Genomic DNA, 17,755 nt, shown 5'->3' with positions numbered 1-17,755 from the left:
GCCACGAGTCTGAAAATGCAGTTCCAGAACAGCTTGCTGTGAAGATCAGGAAGCTGCATCTGTTCAGACGCCTGATATCACATCAGACGCCTGGGATCAGATCAGACACTTAAAGTTGCTGACATGGAGTCGTGAGATGACGTGGCAAAGCTTAAGTGGATGGAGTGACGTGCTAAGGAAGATTTATTGTTTGGCAGCAAAGATAGAGACGAATTGCGTGTGAAGATATGGTGAATATTCTTCACATCAAATAAGGAAAGGATGAGCTTGACAAGCAAGCGTATTCCGTTTCGGTGAGAACCTCGAAGATCCTAGGGTTAGGGTTTCGAGTAGTTAGTATAAATAGTATAGGGTTGGCCACGAGCCACTTTGAACACTTTAGACTCTTTGTACGTGATTGTAAACTTCGAAGCTAGCAAAAGAAAAGCTGAGAAGGTGAGTGTTTGTTTTTCTCTTGGGACTACACGGGTGTAGGAGAGATAGGCTTAGTTCTCGTTCTTTAGTCGGGTTCAATTTTATTGGGAAAAATAAATTGAGTAAGAGCCGAGACAAAATTGTATCCTAGAAAAAGATAAATTTTGTTAATAAAGATCGAAAGGAAAAGCGTTTGCCTGGCGTGTTCCAAGCGTATTTGGTTGTGTGTCTCTCTATACGTTTTCAGAGTCTTGGAGTGTCTTGCAAGTTAGCATCAGTGTGATTAAAAGTGAAAGAGTTACTATAGATAAACAGCTCATCAAGAATTGTATAGATAGAAAATTTAAGTTGCCGGTTTCTTTATTTATATTAAGCATAGTGTTTTTTTGGCATATAGTGCGATCAAGGAAATGTTAATTAGAGAGATCTGTCTATAGACAACATCAACAAGATTATTTACTAATTCTAGTTCATTATATTAAAGATATATTACATTTGATCCATGGATTGGAGACTTTTTGATGCTGAGACAGTAATGAAACTAATTGATTCTTCTTGTTGGCCATAAACAGCGGGCATAATAATTATCAATAAGCACAATAAAAAAAGAATTGGATAAGAAAGAAAGAACACATCGAGATCTGCGAGACAAGTCTTATCCAAACAAACAAAAACCTTAGTCATCTCCACGTCAATGTTCCTCACTTTTCAACCTTTTCGTGTATATATCAAAATTCCAAAAACCTATAAAAGACACACTTCTTCTTCATCATCATCAATAAACACATCACATTTTCTCATTCAATATCCAAAACCTACAAAAAGAAAAGAAAAATGTTGGCTATTTTTCATAAGACGTTTGCTCATCCACCGGAAGAACTAAACAGTCCGGCGTCTAATCTCACCGGTGAAAACCCTAAACTTCCCGGAGAAACTCTCTCTGACTTCCTCTCTCACCATCCCGACACTGCTTTCTCAATGAACTTCGGTGACTCCGCCGTTCTCGCTTTCGTCCGTTCCCAAAACTCTCTTCATCAAAGGTTGTTATTATTACACATTTTCTCTAACACAACAATCTTGTTTTCTTACCGGAAAAATCAAATCTTTAATCTTCTTTTTTGGTAATAATCTCAGGGTGTTCTGTGGAATCGATGGAATCTACTGTGTGTTTCTTGGAACATTGAACAATCTCTGTCATTTGAACAAACAATACGGTTTGTCTGGAAAAACTTCAAACGAAGCAATGTTTGTGATCGAAGCTTACCGAACACTTCGTGATCGTGGTCCTTATCCAGCTGATCAAGTTCTCAGAGGTCTTGAAGGAAGTTTTTCTTTTGTCGTCTATGATACTCAAACCTCCTCTGTTTTTGCAGCTCTGGTAATAAAAACTCAAACTTTAACCAAAATCTGACATCTTTATGAGATTAAAGTTGAGATTTTTAATTTGACAATGTTTTTGTAGGGATCTGATGGAGAAGAGAGTTTGTATTGGGGAATAGCTGCAGATGGATCTGTTGTTATGTCTGATGATGTTAAGATCATTAAGCAAAGCTGTGCGAAATCGTTCGCTCCTTTCCCAACTGGTAAGTAAAAAAAACAGATTCAGTTCTGAGTACAATGAGCAAAATCCTAAATTTGTATGATTTGGAGATGAATATGAATGTTTTTTTGTGTAATGTTGTTTTCAGGTTGTATGTTTCATAGTGAGAATGGTTTGATGAGTTTTGAGCATCCCAAGAACAAGATGAAGGCGATGCCGAGGATTGATAGTGAAGGAGTTCTATGTGGAGCTAACTTTAAAGTTGATGCTTGTTCAAAGATCAGTAGCATTCCAAGAAGAGGAAGTGAAGCTAATTGGGCTCTAGCCAATTCCCGTTAATGCAAAGGATGATGAAGAAGGAGAAGACTGATTGAGTAAACCACGAGTTTGTTTGTCTCTTTGAATGTTCTGTTCTGTTTTTGTAAATATACCTTCGACATTTTCAAATAACAATAAACACTTTCATTAGTATAAGTGATAATGCAATCTACGAAGCTATTTAAAGTTATTATAGTTTCAAACCTTTCCACTTTGACATTTTCATTGGTCCTCCACTCCCCTCGCCGTAAATACCAAGTCTCCCATCACAAAAACTCCTCTCTCCTGATATATAAACATCTCTCTCAACTCATCCATGATTTGATTCTAATAAAAAAACATACTCTTTCTATCATGATGTCTTGTTTCTCTGTATCGAAACGCCATGTTTCGGTCTCTATCCTTGCAGTGGTGGCCATGCAACTCCATTTCATACAGAGTGTTTTGTCCCTAAACCAGACCAATGCATATCTACAACACATATGCATCAAAAGTGAAGGGACATACAAGTCGGATAGTTCATATGAAAGCGATGTCAAACGTTTCCTCGATGTTGTCGCTGATGATCTAACTTCCGGTTTTGGCAGCGGTACTGGTGGTAGTGGCGCTACTCTTGAACATGAAGGTACTCCCTTCTATGCCAAGTTCCAGTGTAGGGGAGACATCTCTGAATCCAAGTGCCGCTCTTGCCTTTACACCGCCTTCGCTGGGGTAATGACAGCACAAAAATAACTATATAATAGAGTAAATAGTTCTTGATTTTGGTATATATATGTGACAGATTCGTAGACTATGTCCGAACATGCAAGGAAGAAAAATATGGTATGACAACTGTATTCTTGACCTTTCTTCGACCTATACCTATGATAAGATCGATTACAAGCACGTCTTCTATTTGCACAATGCAAAAGATGTGAGCGGTGATATAAAGTCGTTCAATAAGAATACGAAAGCTCTCCTCTATAAGCTGAAGGAGAAAGCAAGTAGGAAAGACCAAAAGCGCTACAGAAAAGACTACTTGTATGCGGCCGGGGAGGAAAGTCTAGGGAAGATGAAATTGTACGCAATGGCGCAATGTACGCGAGATTTATCTTTTAAAAATTGCAGTGTGTGCTTGGATTGGATAATGGCAAAGCTCCCAAGATGCTGCAATGGTAAACAAGGAGGAAGAGTTTTGAATCCCAACTGTAATTTTAGGTACGAGCTTTACCCTTTTGTAAATACTCGAAAGACTGACGAATGAGAGCTCCGAAGAAAAACCATTCCTTAGGATTTAGACCATGGGCATTGGCAGGTCTCATGGCCATTCCCCCAGTTTTTTTAGAAAAAAAAAAAAAAAAAAAAAATTTTTGTGTGGGTCGTTCCTTTAAACTAGACTGTCCCTCTTTCATTCGCGGCCCCACTGACACGTGGCGGCCCGCGATTGATTATTTTTTTTTTTAATTCTGTAAAAAGAAAAAAAAAAATTTGGGACCTATATCGGTCCCTCCGATGCACATGCCCTTAGTCTTCTTCTTCGTTTCATGGAATATCTCGTTGCATTCGCTTCTCAATAATTATGTAATAATATTATAATTGTAGTTTCTTTACCATGCCAAATTTAAGAGACCTGAGCAGTTGTATCTGATGTTTAGTTTATAAGAGTCAAAAGCTGATGATAATATTGAGACTGGTTTGTTGGGTTTTGGGAATAGTAAAAACAAGTTTAAGGCAATGCCTTGGATTGATTAATGAGGGAGTTTATGTAGAGCAAATCTTTAAGTGCATGCTTGTTTGATGATCAATAGACACGGCGAGGTACTAAGTGAAGCTAATTGGTCTCTGGCTAATTAGAGTTAATGGAAAGAACAAGAAAACTGATTGAAAACAAGTGTTGTTTGTTCTTTGATGCACACTTTTGGTTTTGTAAATACCCTTAACGTTGCAAACCAAAATTAATAAAGCTTTAACCCCTAAACATATCATTGTAAGACAAAATCTGATTCTGTTTGATAAGGGAAAAACTAAAAGAACAGTAAGAGAAATGTGAACTGGTACAATTTCTTGAACTCTGATCATTCATCATCTTTCCACATATCTGCAAACTCATCAGGCTCCAATGGGTTTGAGAGCTCATGCATCTTTCTCCTTGTCTTCGCCTTGATCTTTTTAGCAAATTTCCCGGCTTTATTTCTCTTCTCCAGAGCTCGAATCTAAAGCCACAGACAATTAAAATTTGCTCAAGGAATGTCCTAAGATTCAATTTGAAGTTCGATGTCTCAGAACCAGGTAAGCATAAAGACAATCGATCAATGATACCTGATTTGGAGATACATAGAATGGATTCTCATAAAGTGTTGGTCCTCCAAAGCTGCCTCCGAATATCTTGATTGGATTTAAACAAAACCTTGGACCAACCTGTTGTCAACAGAGTATTTTATTCAATAGAATTCACAGGCAAAATACTATTCAAAGTTATAACTCTTTGTCTACAAACCTCGATAAGGGTCATTTTATCCAGGCCGCCTTTAGCAATTTTATCTGATTCATTGTGAGGAACTGATATCTGGTAATTCCGGAACCATATATGGTCATCGATAATGGAGAAAACGAATACATGGTCATGATAGGGTTTAGATTTCCTGTGTTCCTTAGGAATTCCAAATATCTGAGGGACACAGAAAACAAACTAATTAGGATTTGAAAGTCTTAAATATTATCAAGAACTAACGGACCGAAAACTTTATCCGCGAGAATGAATCTAGTAACAACCTGAGTAAGCATCTCCTTCAAGAGTTTCCAGTGCGCATCTTTCTCAAAATTGGATGAGAATGTCAAAAGCGGACGTGACCCTTTTAGATGATTTCCAGTAAGTTTCAGCTCTTCCATCGTGTGTACTACAAAAAACAGAAAACAAATGTCCCTTTTACCAACAATTCATGGTTCCACAAAGATAACACATTTATTGAACAAGATACATGCTAATTAATCCCATCATAGCTAAACATGTGCATAGATCTATAAGATAGTTAGAGACTTACCAGCATTAACCAAGAACTTCACAGACGGTCCACCAGGGGATTTGACCATCCATAAGTAAAGATCTTTATGTTTCCTACACTGAAAATGGAAATATACACAACACAAATCAACCAATGCATTCAAAAAAGCCGTCCATTTACATAAATAAATATATACATAAGTTTGAATACGGTCTCCTAATCACAAGCTCCTGATGGTCGAGCTATACATTCCACACACAAATGAACAAAACTGACTATCTTTTAGTACATGGAACAAAATCTAGGCCTAGAGATAAGTGAGTACTAAAGATGGAACCTTTACCTCGAAAAACAAACAGGAAGAAGAACCCTTAAGCTCAATAAGCTCATTCAAAGTGGCGCCTTTGCTGCTCTTAGCTTCAACTTTGCTATCCTTCTTACAGTGCGGTAGAAGTGAAACCATGTTCAACATCAGATGCCGATACCTTAACACACACAAAAAAAAAAACCAAACAAATTCAATTTCAAACCCTAAAACGAAATCAAAACCAAAAGAAAGTAAACAAATTTTGCAAATTCAACTCAGACCTGAAACTAATCCGACGGGAACAAGTAACCAAAACCTTCTCTTTATTCCTGAATACAGACGAAGACAAAGCTTTAGATTTCTCCGCCTCTCCTTCGCTTTTATCTTTCCAACCCAATAAAGTTCTCTTGGGTCTCTCTGGAGCAGACTCTTCGCTCTTCTTCACCGGTGCCGGAGCTTCCGTCTCGCTGTGCTTCCTCTTCCTCCCCATTTTTTTGCTTTTCCGTTCGCGCAGAGACGTTGACAAGTGAAACCAACGCAAACTACTACCTCGTCTCTCTAGGGTTTTAGCAGAGAGTTTTAAGGTAAAAGAGGCTATGGGCTGGATTTATTGGGCCTATATTAAGGCCCATTTATAATTTTCAGCTGCTTTTTGATGCAACGATGTGTCACTCACTGCTGCAGCAACCGCTTAATGAGAGAGACTGAGAGAGATGGGAGAACGTTTTTTCCGAAACGAGATGCCGGAGTTTGTACCGGAAGAATCCACCGGAGATGAGGAAGCTGTTTCCGGAGGTAAAGATTCGTTGACGAAATTGCTCTCACTTCCGTACAAATCATTCTCCAAGAAGCTTCATAGACTTGCTCTAAGCCTCAAAGATACGGTAACTCACTTTTGAATTTGAGTAGCAGTTTTTTTAAAAATTGGTGACTTTGATTTAAGTTTTGGTATTGGATTTGGTTTGAAAGCTACTGAAATTTCAGTTCAATGTTTTGTTTTTAGGCAGTGTTGGAGACATGGGAACGATCTGGAAAACGTGTTCGAGACTATAGTCTGTATACTGGAGTTCTTGGGACGGCTTATCTCATGTTCAAGTCTTATCAAGTGACTAGAAACAAAGATGATCTTAAGCTATGCTTAGAGATTGTTGAGGCTTGTGATGTAGCTTCAAGAGATTCTGAGTAAAGTCCTCTCTTTTTAATAGTCATTTTCAAGTGATATGAGCAATTAGGTAAGAGGTCATGATGAGTGTGGTTTTTAACAGGCGTGTGACATTCATATGTGGTCATGCTGGTGTATGTGCTCTTGGTGCTGTTGCAGCAAAGCATCTCGGTGATGATCAGTTGCGGGATCGTTACTTAGCCTGTTTCAGTGAGGTAATTCCAGTTTCTTTTTTGCAAATAGATGATGACTTGAGTTGTAACTCTGCTTGAGTGTTACAAACTTGATATTCTTAACAGATTAGGCTTCCTAGTGACTTGCCATACGAGTTGCTATATGGTAGATCAGGATACTTGTGGTCATGTTTGTTCTTGAACAAGCATATTGGTCAGGAGAGTGTACCATCTACAAGAATGGTAAGAAAGTTTTAGATTTCTTTTGGTTTTTGACTCAAGAAAAGTTCAAAAGTTAACGTTCTGAGCCATCTGAATTTCCTTATAACTTCAGAGGTCAGTGGGTGAGGAAATCTTCAGGGCAGGAAGACAACTCGGGAAAAGAGGAAGTTGTCCGTTGATGTATGAGTGGCACGGCAAGAAGTACTGGGGTGCTGCACATGGTTTAGCCGGGATCATGAATGTTCTGATGCATATGGAACTTGAACCAGATGAAATCCAAGATGTCAAAGGTACATTGACCTATATGATACAAAACCGGTTTTCTAGTGGAAATTACCCATCTAGTGAAGGAAGTGAATCAGATCGCCTTGTTCACTGGTGTCACGGTGCTCCTGGTGTTGCTCTTACACTTGTAAAGGCAGCTCAGGTACTAACCTTTATATTGGAATACTCTTATTGGTAAAACCACAATGCAAAACTCATTTCTGCATTTTATCAGGTTTTTAAGACAAAGGAATTCGTAGAGGCAGCAATGGAGGCAGGAGAAGTCGTGTGGAACCGTGGATTGCTTAAACGGGCAGGTATCTGTCACGGTATCACTGGAAACACATACGTGTTTCTTTCTCTATACCGGTTAACAGGAAAACCAGAGTATCTGTACCGAGCAAAAGCTTTCGCGTCTTTCCTCATGGATAAATCAGAGAAGTTCATCTCAGAAGGTAAAATGCATGGAGGAGATAGACCCTTCTCTCTCTTTGAAGGTATCGGAGGAATGGCTTACATGTTTCTAGACATGAACGATCCAAGACAAGCTGTGTTTCCAGGCTATGAGCTCTAAAAGGTATATATAATGTATAAACCTTACCAAGTAACAATAAAGCGTAGATACTGAATGTAGTAGAATAGCTGTCTATATTATATAATAAAATTTTATACATCACAAGAAAACCAAAAAGCAAATGTGATTCAAAGGCTTAACGAATACAAGCAAGAAGCAAATCTCTAACATCATCAAATTTTAATATCCTACTATTGAGCAGTGAGAAGATAAATGGACAAAGTCATTCAAAGGGGTAGGTTCTCTTGTGGGATCTCACTAGTAATTTGGGTTTCGGTAATCATCTCGAGCACGCGAATAGGAAATGTAGTAGAACTGAGAGACAATAGCAGTGAAGAGAGCAAAGGAAGCACCAGCAGCAAACACTCCTTTACGGATCACTTCACAGCTAGGAGGGCTGTCGATGTTCCACATCCTTCTGTACTTGGTGTGGTACGCGTTTCTGATTGATCCCGCAAGCAAACATATCTCAGCAATCAAGAAAAACACCCTGTCCAAAACCAATACGAATGATGGATCAAGCCGTCAGTACTAAATGATTGAACATAGAGAGAGTTTGATGAGTAGTAGTATAGAGCTTTACCAGCAAACGAGGAAGAGCATAATAGCACAAGCTCTTGAACCACCGGGGCTAAGAGCTTTGCCGCAGCAGAAACACCGGCTAGCCACCATAATAATGACTTGACTAGTGAAGAGGAGAACAAATGCACCAGCTCCATAACTTGTAGCTATGTCTGAGCCATACTCACAATACTCAAAAACCTTCTCTTTGTCCGGGACCACCGTACCCTGCAAAACAACAAACAAAGATCCCAAGAAACTTAAAATCAGATAAAAGAGCATCAGCCCCATTACACTCAGATCTACAATGCAGTAAGCTACATTTATATACAAAGATCTCAAAAGTCATTAACCAAACATGGATCCATTTATATTCATTCATCCGAAATCTTGGTATATAATCTAATGCTAGAATACAGTTATAAGCTCCGTAATGATCAAGAAACATGATTCTTGAACCAGATCTGATAAAGAGTCGACGATAAAGAGATGGCACCGACAAAGATTTTGGAACCAAAAAACTCACAAGTAGTTTGAAGTCTAAAACACACAAAGATACCGACATATTATCCAAATAAAGATGACACAATCTCATAACCAAAATTTGACTTCAAGAAAACAAGAAATCTAAAACAGAGTAACAACACAAAATTTAAAAGAGAGAGAGAGAGGAGTGATTCTTACGACACTTCTTCTTTGCTCGGCTGCAATGGCTAATCCAACAGCAATGAGATCTAAAATGAAGACAATGATGATCACAAGCTTTGAAGCCATTGCAATTCTTGTAATTTGTCTCTATCTTTCCCTCGAAGTTGTATCCGTATCTTGATTAAGTAATATATATATAGAGAGACGAAAATGTCAAGAGACTGTGACCGAATTAAAGTTCTTTTATTTATAAAGAAAGACAACGCTAATTCGTTGCTTTTTCAAATAAAAATAAACTTTTGTTTTTAAAGATTCAGTAAGGAAATGTAAAAATTAGTGTTTAATTAGGAACCCTGAACGTGGTGCAGGTGGGGGTTTCGTTTGCTTTATCGACGGGTTAATTAAAGGGATCATAGTATATAACTTGCTTAATAATTAAAGTTCTTATTACACTAATTTCTCTTTAAAGAAAGATAGTTTAAATCGTTCGATTTGTTTTCTGTCAAAAGAAACGTAAACTAGGAACGTTAATGAAAGTTTAACAGAGAGATTAAATTAAAAAATGGAGTTAAAATAACAGTCATTGTCTTTATGAAGTCAAATTGAATGCGTAGATCTAAAACGACTGATCCCTTTATTTTAGTGGTCATGTAAATAAATGTGCACGGTTTAACCGGACTCCGGTTTTTCCCGGTTAGGAATTATCTCGGCTAAATTGCATCCAACCTTATGGACTATTCTGCCGAGTCAAAGCTGTGAAAGATGAATCGGCATAGCTAGATTATGTTGTGTCACAACTCACAAGGTAGGAGCTCAAATCAGCAAAGTTAATTCGTGAACTTTAATTAGTAGATGTTAATAATGTTAATACAGTGTTATCTATATGAACCATCATAATTTGGAGAGTTTCTTTTGAAAATTTATTACGGATGGTGCTAGTGATTTTGTTCGTAGGTAAAGTTATCTTTTTGTCCTATGGTTTAGTTTGATACTAAAGAAATATCAAAATAAGCAATGATAATAAATAGATTTTACGCAAAACTAATAATGAACTTAGCCACAAATCTCTCCTTTAATTCAACCTCACATCACATACACAGACTCGGATCATTGTATTCACAATCAATATTACATAATGGTCTTTGTCTTTGGCTGGCCCAATACTTTGTTGTACTCCCTTGGTTTGTGGTCGAGCGATCTGTCTTAATCTTCAATTCAAAGGACAAGACTCTATTCTTACATTCAATCGTCTTCTTGAAAATTACGTATTTCATCGAAATGATAAACTAATAAAGCACGGTTTCAATTGTCCCTGTCCATGCGTAGTGTGGATAGAGAATGATAAAAAAATAAAAATAAATGTTTTCTTGTCTCAGCGTATTTGTGGAAAGTTTGTAACCTTTGTTGGCTAAACTATAATCAAACGAGAACATATAAACAAATATATATATATATATATATATATATATCCAAAGCTAAGGTGAGGTCTTTTATATTAGTAGTAGTCCCCGTCTATATTTGAGACCTAAACGACCGTTAGTTTTGTTTTTTTTTTCATGAAGAATATGATTGGTATATTCCAAGTTGTTATTTAAGAAAATAATAATTTCATTCGGTCAAGATTTAGTGATCTTCAAAGATTCAAGATCAAGTTTCAACTACAATATATATATATATAAATCGTGAATAGACTGTATATGTAACTATGTAAGTTTGCTCAAAACATTTTCTTTACATTCTAGAAATGTTACATCCACTAGCTGTTTCTAAATGTTGTATGTAGAGAAGGTTATTATGAATGATCATCATCACGTTGTTAGAAAACATTAAGACATTAATCTTCATTTCTAATAATTTTCCGTTTTCTTTATTACTAATAATTTTAACTGAATATATGATCCGTTTTATCTAACTATTTACAAAAAGTATATTTTTGATGAAATTATTTTGACGGTTTTACGATTTATAAAATTTCATCGAACATTTATGACAAATATAATACGTCAGAAATTTTCCGAACAAAATTTTATGACTTGATCCGTTGGATATTTTTATGAAATTTAATATAATTTTTGGATGGTTTAAAAAATTACATGAAAAATACTAAATGTTCTTTAGGAATATTGAATATTGAGAATTTTCTTTGACGAAGTTCTAATAGCTTCAGAAATTTTACCGCTAAAACAACAAAATTTTGACCATCTTTTTAATGGATTTCTGATTATAATTTTAGGAATTCTCTTGTTTTCTGATAGTATAATTGGTAAAAATAATTATACTTATGTACAATTTGATGACTAACCATGTTTTGGCATTGGCTCGATCCATTTTAGAATGGAAGTCTAACTCTAACTAATCATCGAAATGTATAAAACATTTACATATATAGGTTAAATATATATTATGATGATCGTAGATGGTTCTCGTTCTCTGATCTTAACACACATAATGAGTAATCTACCACACTTCAACAACACTATACTAATTACTACTATTTTATTTCAGCATGTGATATTTGATCGCATGCATGCAGTACTGAAATATGAATTTTACTTGTACCGTAATACGTACGTACGTATAGTTTACTACATCAAGTCATCAACCTCAATTGAGCCTCATACTTAAATTAAAAAATACATTCAAAACGAATTTAGCCAAAATATATATTGGTTAATTTGACTTAATTTCTTGAATGATAGTACTTTCTAGTTGGCGACTTGAAAAATAGAAAAATATAATCATATTGTCATAACAGTCATGAGACCACACACACACACACACAAAAAGAACAAAAAAAAAAAAGTTTTCTCTTTTAACTCGTACACGAGGAAAAGAATTTTCAAGCACAACGTTGGCTCCTTTGACGGGACATGGTCAAAATCTATTTCAGTGACTACATAATTTTTATTTTATCGATCTTTCTTATTCTTCATTCTTCTTATAACTTACATTCAACATGTCTATTATACTTTACTTAAAAATATAATTTTTAATTAATTTAGAGTAAGCAAATTAAATTAACAAAAACATAGTTCAATGCACCAAAGTTCATAGTACCTACTTGTCCGTGTATGCATAGTAATAGATTATTCAGTACTCTACAAATTAGTCATACATATATTTTTACTTCTTATTTGGCATGCATATACATACATTATACTCTTTAGTTTCTTTTTTAACTGGATTTTTTCTATAAATTTACTTCTATATATTGTCTTCACATAATAATTATACATTTTATATATATATATATATATAACTTTATCACGGTTAGTAAATTTTTTTTATTGAGTCATTATAATTTTTTTAAGTTTATGCGACTTAATCGTACTGAGAATTTGGTTCTTGGAAATAAATTCCTACTCTTAGGAATATATTTCTTGAACAAAACTATTTATAGTAACTAAAGAGAAACTATGTTAATATAAAAATAATAATAAAAAGTATAACGAACTATAGTTGTTGACTCGGCCAACGTCTGTTAAAACATTCCTCTTCTTGTGTGTTGTTCAAAATCCACTATTGATGTTCTTGTCTTCTTCTCTGATTCAAGCCCATTTATCCACGACAATTTTACTTCATCAAACCCTATATATATATTTATGTACATATACATACATAGTTACACAAACACATAAGATACTCAAAAGCCCTATTCATCATCTCTAATCCAACTTCGACCTAATTAATTACATCCATCGCAAGAGAAACCATGATCTCTAGGGTTTTCAACTTCATGAAACAATCCCAAGCCGTTCAGCTGAACAACAACGTATTTCTCGATCTTCTCTCTTCCTCATCACCGGTCAAACCCAAACCTTTGCTCGACGTGTTCATCAACCATAGAGGAGCCGACACGAAGAGAAACATCGCAACATTGCTCTACGACAACCTCAAATCCAGGAACTTACGTCCATTCTTGGATTGCAAGAACATGAAGCCAGGAGACAAGCTTTTTGATCATATCAACAGCGCGATCCTCACTTCCAAAGTCGCTGTAGCCGTGTTCTCTCCCAACTACTGCGAGTCTTATTTTTGTCTCCACGAGCTTGCTCTTATAATGGAGTCTAGGAAAAGGGTCATACCAATATTTTGCGACATCAAACCTTCACAACTTGATGTTATGATCGAAAGGTTAACGTGCACTGATGATGAAATTCAAAGGTTTCGATGGGCTCTTCAAGAAGCTAAAGATATCGTTGGACTCACGTTTGATTCATACAAAGGGTAATTTTTAATTATTTTCTATTAAATTTTTATTATTATTTATGCTTTCATTGTTTATATTTTAGTTTATTAAGTTGCTGATTTTAACTCAACAATTTTTATTTTTTAATGTATATAGGAATTTGTCGGAGGTTGTTACAATTGCATCGGATGTTATCGTCGAGAGATTGGTCGAGTTAGAGGCTGAAGATGGAAATGCTTCCATCGAATACTAATAATTGTTTTTTTTCAATATTTGTATTCCTAATCCTAAGAGTAATTAATTAATTTAATTGATTTCATTCATGCATATACGTATCTCATAGTTTGACAGAAGAGGCAACCTTTTTTTTTTCTTTTTAAATGTGATGATTTATTATTTGTACTTTTTTTTGTTTTTTTTTTCTTATTTGTGAGTGGGCAAGAGTAATTGCTTTGTAAGTTCATCAAGAAGAAGAAAAACATTATCTCTTTCCAATACCTAAATTAATTAGTCTTTTACACCGAAAGTTGTTTGATTTGTTCTTCTTCAACATCATCACAATCCCATTAGTCTCTTTAACTCCAAAACCTTAAATTAAAACGATGAATATATATATAGACGTTTTTTAATATGTCTGCACATGTGTCAGTAAATGGAATAGTCATGAATCTTGGTTATATAATTTTAAAACACAACGATGTCTACATATCTTCGATACAAATTTAAACAAGATCTAAACGTGTAAAGTGTGTGAATGAGTTACCCGGAACAAGAGCTGTTGGGAGGAGACTATATATAGTCCACTTGGGAAATTTTAATGGGTCCAAAGATTGGTTTGGGCTTTAAAACCCATCAAAACTTCTATTCTTCTTGAAGCAAGTTGGGAGGAGACTATAAGTAAGAAAACACAACTCAAGCTTCTTTAGATAGGTCTCTCAATTAGACTAAAGAGCTCAACGGAATCAGATATTTTATTAAGTTCACAATCACACCTTTAAATATAAGAAAGTGATTAACAGAAAACTCCACTCACCTTTAAATAAAATTGTCTTCCAACTCTCTTTTTTGTTTTGGGTTTGTGTGTTAAGTCTTAAGTGTAGTCCCTAACTATTATTATTAACTTATTCCTAACCTTTTTTTTTCAATTTTAAACATCTATATTAACATTTTTGAAGTACCTTTTGGAAAATAACCTTTTATTTTGTATTATTCGCATAATAAATCCTTGCCATTTAAATAAATAACAAACTTTTAAGATAAAATTTGTAATTAAATTACACCAGAATTGCAAAATCAGAAACTAATATTTATTACATTTAACAAAATTTCCTAAAATTTCTGAATATCTCTCCAATATCTTTATATGATTTTATTTGTTTTAAAATTTACATTATTACATAAAACATAAGTATAATAAAAATACAAAAAAATTTCGCATATGTAGCAATTTAAATTTTTGAAAACGGACATATATTACTCAATCGATAAAAGAACATACATATATGTATAACGTCTCACATCGGGTAAAAAATTTTAGACAATGGTTCGAAACCATTATAAATATGACTAATATGAAACTTAAAAATCCAAAATCTTGAATGGAAGATTACAGCAAAAAAAAAGGTTTACTAAATTTTAGGGAATTCAAAATTTTATAATCTTGATTGGTTAAAAATGAGTTTTTGGAAAACAAAACCAAAATCTCTCTCGAAATCTATAAAACATTCAAGATATGATTTAACGGGTTTAACGGGTTTAACGGGTTTGAGTTTTATGTTTTTCTTACGGGTTATCTTACGGGTTAACAAAACAAAACAAAAATAACAAATATAACTTAAACATAATTTTTTTAGTCTCGCGAGTTATAAAAAATATTCCGCAAGTTAAGTAATAAAAATAACAATTAAAAATACAGTTACACAATCTTAAACACTAAAAATTATTAAAATTAATAAATTTAACTTAAATATATATATTTTTTAGTCAAAACAATTGTCACGCGGTGTACCGCGGGTTAAAACCTAGTACAATTAAAAATTTATAGCCTTTTTAAACCACCCTTAACAACGGTATCTTATATAAGATATTTTTTTATGATAATTCAATCTCTACGATACCTTTGTTAAGGGTGCCCTTATATGTTATGAATATAAATGATAAACGTCGTCATCTACCGAATCATATGGTGCTCTAGATATATAATATAAACATGTTCAGTTTACATTAATCCGTGCTAAATTATCCTGCAAATTTTGGAGTATATATCAGGGTATGATTTAAATTCCGGCCGATGATTTGAAATGTTAAGAAAACAGAAAATGATTGAATTCAATTTTAAAGATTAAAAGTATATTTAAAAGAAAAATATAAAAAAGACAAGACAAGGAAAAAAAGTTTAGAATTATTGGTGGTTTCTTTGAGTATGATATGACCCAATACGACGTATACAATTTAGCAAATCTATGTCATCTAGTAAGATGACCTAAACTTCCCAATACACACGTGCAAAATACAGTAGTACCTTTGCTCGAAAATTCCTAGAAATCTTTAACAATATATACAACGCACATCTCTTAGGATCATGTAATTTAAAATGAGTCTTCGACGTTGTTCTACCAAAAAACAAAAAAAAGTCTTCATTGGATATATATCATTACCCATCTTGGATCCAATCAACTTGTATAGAACTTCTCCATTTTTTTTTCCTAGAGTTTTTGTTTTCTCCGGTCCACAATTAAATATATTTTCCACACTCCAAAACAAAATAAGAAAATAACCAGAGAAAACGATATAAATAAAGCAAAGACCAATCTTTGAGTTTGACTATCCCATTGATCATTGTCATTTGATAAAATGATAAATCATCGATCGAAATGAGAGATAGGATAAGACAAAATATAGAAAAGTAGCATCATATCAAATATATATAATGGTTGTTAGCACGAAAACTATTGAGTGACAGATACCCTAAATCTTTGAGATTGCACTATAGATTCGGATAACGATCATATAATATAGTGATACATTTAGGTAAGTCAAATATATCACTAGCTACTTTCATTAGAGAACTGACATATATCTCTATCTCCGTCAAATTAAATCATATCTTCTTACTCACTTTATAATTACATAATTTAGTTCTAGTATTTTGATGTGTACGTACGTATGATGCATTATGCTTAAACTCTATTCTAAACTAGAGGATAACCCGTGCTACCGCACGGTATAAAATATGTGGTAAATAATAATTTAAAATAATCAAGTTTTATAAGATATTGTTGTTTTTTTCTAATAGTATTAATATATGAGATGGTGTTCACTTATATATATGGTTTAGTCGGTAAATTTTAAATATATATAATATATTGTATCTTGTTTCAAAATTGAAAAATTGAGTGTTAATGGACATAAACAAATAAATATACGGAGTATACGTGGTTGCCGTATTTTTTTAAAATACAGTACGGGATGATATACTTGTAGGTAACATAAACTAAATTAAAATTTATAACTGTAGCATTTTGTAAAATATTAAAATATTTATTTACCTTCATTTTCAAATAGGAAATTTGGTAGGTGTACATATGATCTTGGGTATATATGCTTGATTCGTCCAATATTACCATTTTTAGCCCAATATCAATAATAAGTTGAACACTAATATTCGTAATCCGCTTTTACTCCGGTATATTGAAATGGGGATGTAACCAGTGTTGCAGCCTCATGTAAATAAAATTTGAAATCTATATTATTTTTTTTTGGGGTAGGATTTCAAATCTATATTTTGACATACATACCCGTCATTCATAATATTTGCTAGATTATATATTCATGATATTTTCCAAAAAATATAAAAATAGCAATATATTTATAATACTAAATATCGAAATAGTTTAAAATAGCAAAATGTTTAGATTATAGAGAGAAAATATTGTAGATAGTTTTATGGCTTTACCTAAATTATTAGTGTTAGACAATCCAATAAAATCTTTGTTATCAGTATTGGCAACATATTCATATCTATCCTATGATATCTAAATTTGAATTTAATATTGCAAATATATGGAATCTCATCTATAGAAAGACTGCAATAATTCCTAAGAATATTTAAATTTAAATATTTGTTAAGTTTGTATGGTTAACACTTTAGATCATGCCAATTAAATAATTGCACCAAAACAATCATTACATCCACAAATGATCCGATCTGAGCATAAAATAAAACAAATGATCAACTCATGCATAAGCGTTCCCATGTTTAACAAAAAAAACTGTGTTTGCATATTAATACGTTTAATTTTCAAAATTTTAGGAAATTAAAGAAATTATAATCCATCCACTAACTAAATTTCATTATCAATATATCACAATAACCATTTTATGATTGACTCACCATTGAAGG

The 17,755-nt window shown here is 33.8% G+C and overlaps 6 protein-coding genes across 6 annotated transcripts; 4 read left to right on the top strand and 2 right to left on the bottom strand.

Moving 5' to 3' along the window:
* The first annotated feature begins 1,181 nt into the window (after positions 1-1,181).
* Positions 1,182-2,428, top strand: LOC17896919 (stem-specific protein TSJT1). Its single transcript, XM_006304066.2, has 4 exons — positions 1,182-1,454; positions 1,549-1,792; positions 1,877-1,997; positions 2,103-2,428. The coding sequence occupies exons 1-4, from the start codon at positions 1,249-1,251 to the stop codon at positions 2,291-2,293; spliced, it is 762 nt and encodes a 253-aa protein (XP_006304128.1). The 5' UTR covers positions 1,182-1,248; the 3' UTR covers positions 2,294-2,428.
* A 6-nt stretch (positions 2,429-2,434) lies between these two features.
* On the top strand, positions 2,435-3,515 carry LOC17898047 (putative cysteine-rich repeat secretory protein 10). The gene is made up of 2 exons (XM_006303529.2): positions 2,435-2,983; positions 3,054-3,515. The coding sequence occupies exons 1-2, from the start codon at positions 2,435-2,437 to the stop codon at positions 3,513-3,515; spliced, it is 1,011 nt and encodes a 336-aa protein (XP_006303591.2).
* Positions 3,516-4,187: 672 nt separating this feature from the next.
* Positions 4,188-6,101, bottom strand: LOC17898088 (ribosome biogenesis protein BRX1 homolog 2). The gene is made up of 7 exons (XM_006305183.2): positions 5,842-6,101; positions 5,597-5,738; positions 5,293-5,371; positions 5,024-5,148; positions 4,749-4,919; positions 4,571-4,669; positions 4,188-4,464 (listed from the first exon to the last, which is right to left on the bottom strand). The coding sequence occupies exons 1-7, from the start codon at positions 6,048-6,050 to the stop codon at positions 4,327-4,329; spliced, it is 963 nt and encodes a 320-aa protein (XP_006305245.2). The 5' UTR covers positions 6,051-6,101; the 3' UTR covers positions 4,188-4,326.
* Positions 6,102-6,244: 143 nt separating this feature from the next.
* Positions 6,245-8,054, top strand: LOC17898565 (lanC-like protein GCR2). The gene is made up of 6 exons (XM_006303642.2): positions 6,245-6,444; positions 6,564-6,742; positions 6,826-6,937; positions 7,022-7,138; positions 7,230-7,544; positions 7,617-8,054. The coding sequence occupies exons 1-6, from the start codon at positions 6,274-6,276 to the stop codon at positions 7,953-7,955; spliced, it is 1,233 nt and encodes a 410-aa protein (XP_006303704.1). The 5' UTR covers positions 6,245-6,273; the 3' UTR covers positions 7,956-8,054.
* LOC17900284 lies at positions 8,033-9,346 on the bottom strand. The gene is made up of 3 exons (XM_006305645.2): positions 9,201-9,346; positions 8,539-8,744; positions 8,033-8,445 (listed from the first exon to the last, which is right to left on the bottom strand). Exons 1-3 carry the CDS (start codon positions 9,288-9,290, stop codon positions 8,214-8,216), a joined length of 528 nt encoding a protein of 175 aa, XP_006305707.1. The 5' UTR covers positions 9,291-9,346; the 3' UTR covers positions 8,033-8,213.
* A 3,530-nt stretch (positions 9,347-12,876) lies between these two features.
* LOC17900783 (TMV resistance protein N) lies at positions 12,877-13,606 on the top strand. Its single transcript, XM_006306367.1, has 2 exons — positions 12,877-13,391; positions 13,510-13,606. The coding sequence occupies exons 1-2, from the start codon at positions 12,877-12,879 to the stop codon at positions 13,604-13,606; spliced, it is 612 nt and encodes a 203-aa protein (XP_006306429.1).
* The last annotated feature ends 4,149 nt before the right edge of the window (positions 13,607-17,755 follow it).

The sequence above is a fragment of the Capsella rubella genome, unplaced genomic scaffold (genome assembly GCF_000375325.1).
Source record: "Capsella rubella cultivar Monte Gargano unplaced genomic scaffold, Caprub1_0 scaffold_1, whole genome shotgun sequence".
Lineage (NCBI taxonomy): Eukaryota > Viridiplantae > Streptophyta > Magnoliopsida > Brassicales > Brassicaceae > Capsella > Capsella rubella.
The sequence above is the reverse complement of the archived record's forward strand: the minus strand, read 5'-3'. Positions and strand labels throughout refer to the sequence as shown.

Excerpts from the sequence above, each read along its gene's own strand:
- LOC17898088 (XM_006305183.2), bottom strand. The coding sequence starts at position 6,050 with ATGGGGAGGAAGAGGAAGCACAGCGAGACGGAAGCTCCGGCACCGGTG. Across the intron at positions 5,372-5,596 it reads CTTCCTGTTTGTTTTTCGAG|TGTAGGAAACATAAAGATCT; the intron begins GTAAAGGTTCCA and ends TTCCATTTTCAG. Across the intron at positions 4,465-4,570 it reads TCTATGTATCTCCAAATCAG|ATTCGAGCTCTGGAGAAGAG; the intron begins GTATCATTGATC and ends CTGTGGCTTTAG.
- LOC17900284 (XM_006305645.2), bottom strand. The coding sequence starts at position 9,290 with ATGGCTTCAAAGCTTGTGATCATCATTGTCTTCATTTTAGATCTCATT. Across the intron at positions 8,745-9,200 it reads CCGAGCAAAGAAGAAGTGTC|GGTACGGTGGTCCCGGACAA; the intron begins GTAAGAATCACT and ends GTTGTTTTGCAG. Across the intron at positions 8,446-8,538 it reads ATGCTCTTCCTCGTTTGCTG|GGTGTTTTTCTTGATTGCTG; the intron begins GTAAAGCTCTAT and ends GGTTTTGGACAG.
- LOC17900783 (XM_006306367.1), top strand. The coding sequence starts at position 12,877 with ATGATCTCTAGGGTTTTCAACTTCATGAAACAATCCCAAGCCGTTCAG. Across the intron at positions 13,392-13,509 it reads ACGTTTGATTCATACAAAGG|GAATTTGTCGGAGGTTGTTA; the intron begins GTAATTTTTAAT and ends TAATGTATATAG.
- LOC17896919 (XM_006304066.2), top strand. The coding sequence starts at position 1,249 with ATGTTGGCTATTTTTCATAAGACGTTTGCTCATCCACCGGAAGAACTA. Across the intron at positions 1,455-1,548 it reads CAAAACTCTCTTCATCAAAG|GGTGTTCTGTGGAATCGATG; the intron begins GTTGTTATTATT and ends TAATAATCTCAG. Across the intron at positions 1,998-2,102 it reads GTTCGCTCCTTTCCCAACTG|GTTGTATGTTTCATAGTGAG; the intron begins GTAAGTAAAAAA and ends TGTTGTTTTCAG.
- LOC17898565 (XM_006303642.2), top strand. The coding sequence starts at position 6,274 with ATGGGAGAACGTTTTTTCCGAAACGAGATGCCGGAGTTTGTACCGGAA. Across the intron at positions 6,445-6,563 it reads CTCTAAGCCTCAAAGATACG|GCAGTGTTGGAGACATGGGA; the intron begins GTAACTCACTTT and ends TTTTGTTTTTAG. Across the intron at positions 6,938-7,021 it reads ACTTAGCCTGTTTCAGTGAG|ATTAGGCTTCCTAGTGACTT; the intron begins GTAATTCCAGTT and ends TATTCTTAACAG.
- LOC17898047 (XM_006303529.2), top strand. The coding sequence starts at position 2,435 with ATGCAATCTACGAAGCTATTTAAAGTTATTATAGTTTCAAACCTTTCC. Across the intron at positions 2,984-3,053 it reads TTTACACCGCCTTCGCTGGG|ATTCGTAGACTATGTCCGAA; the intron begins GTAATGACAGCA and ends TATATGTGACAG.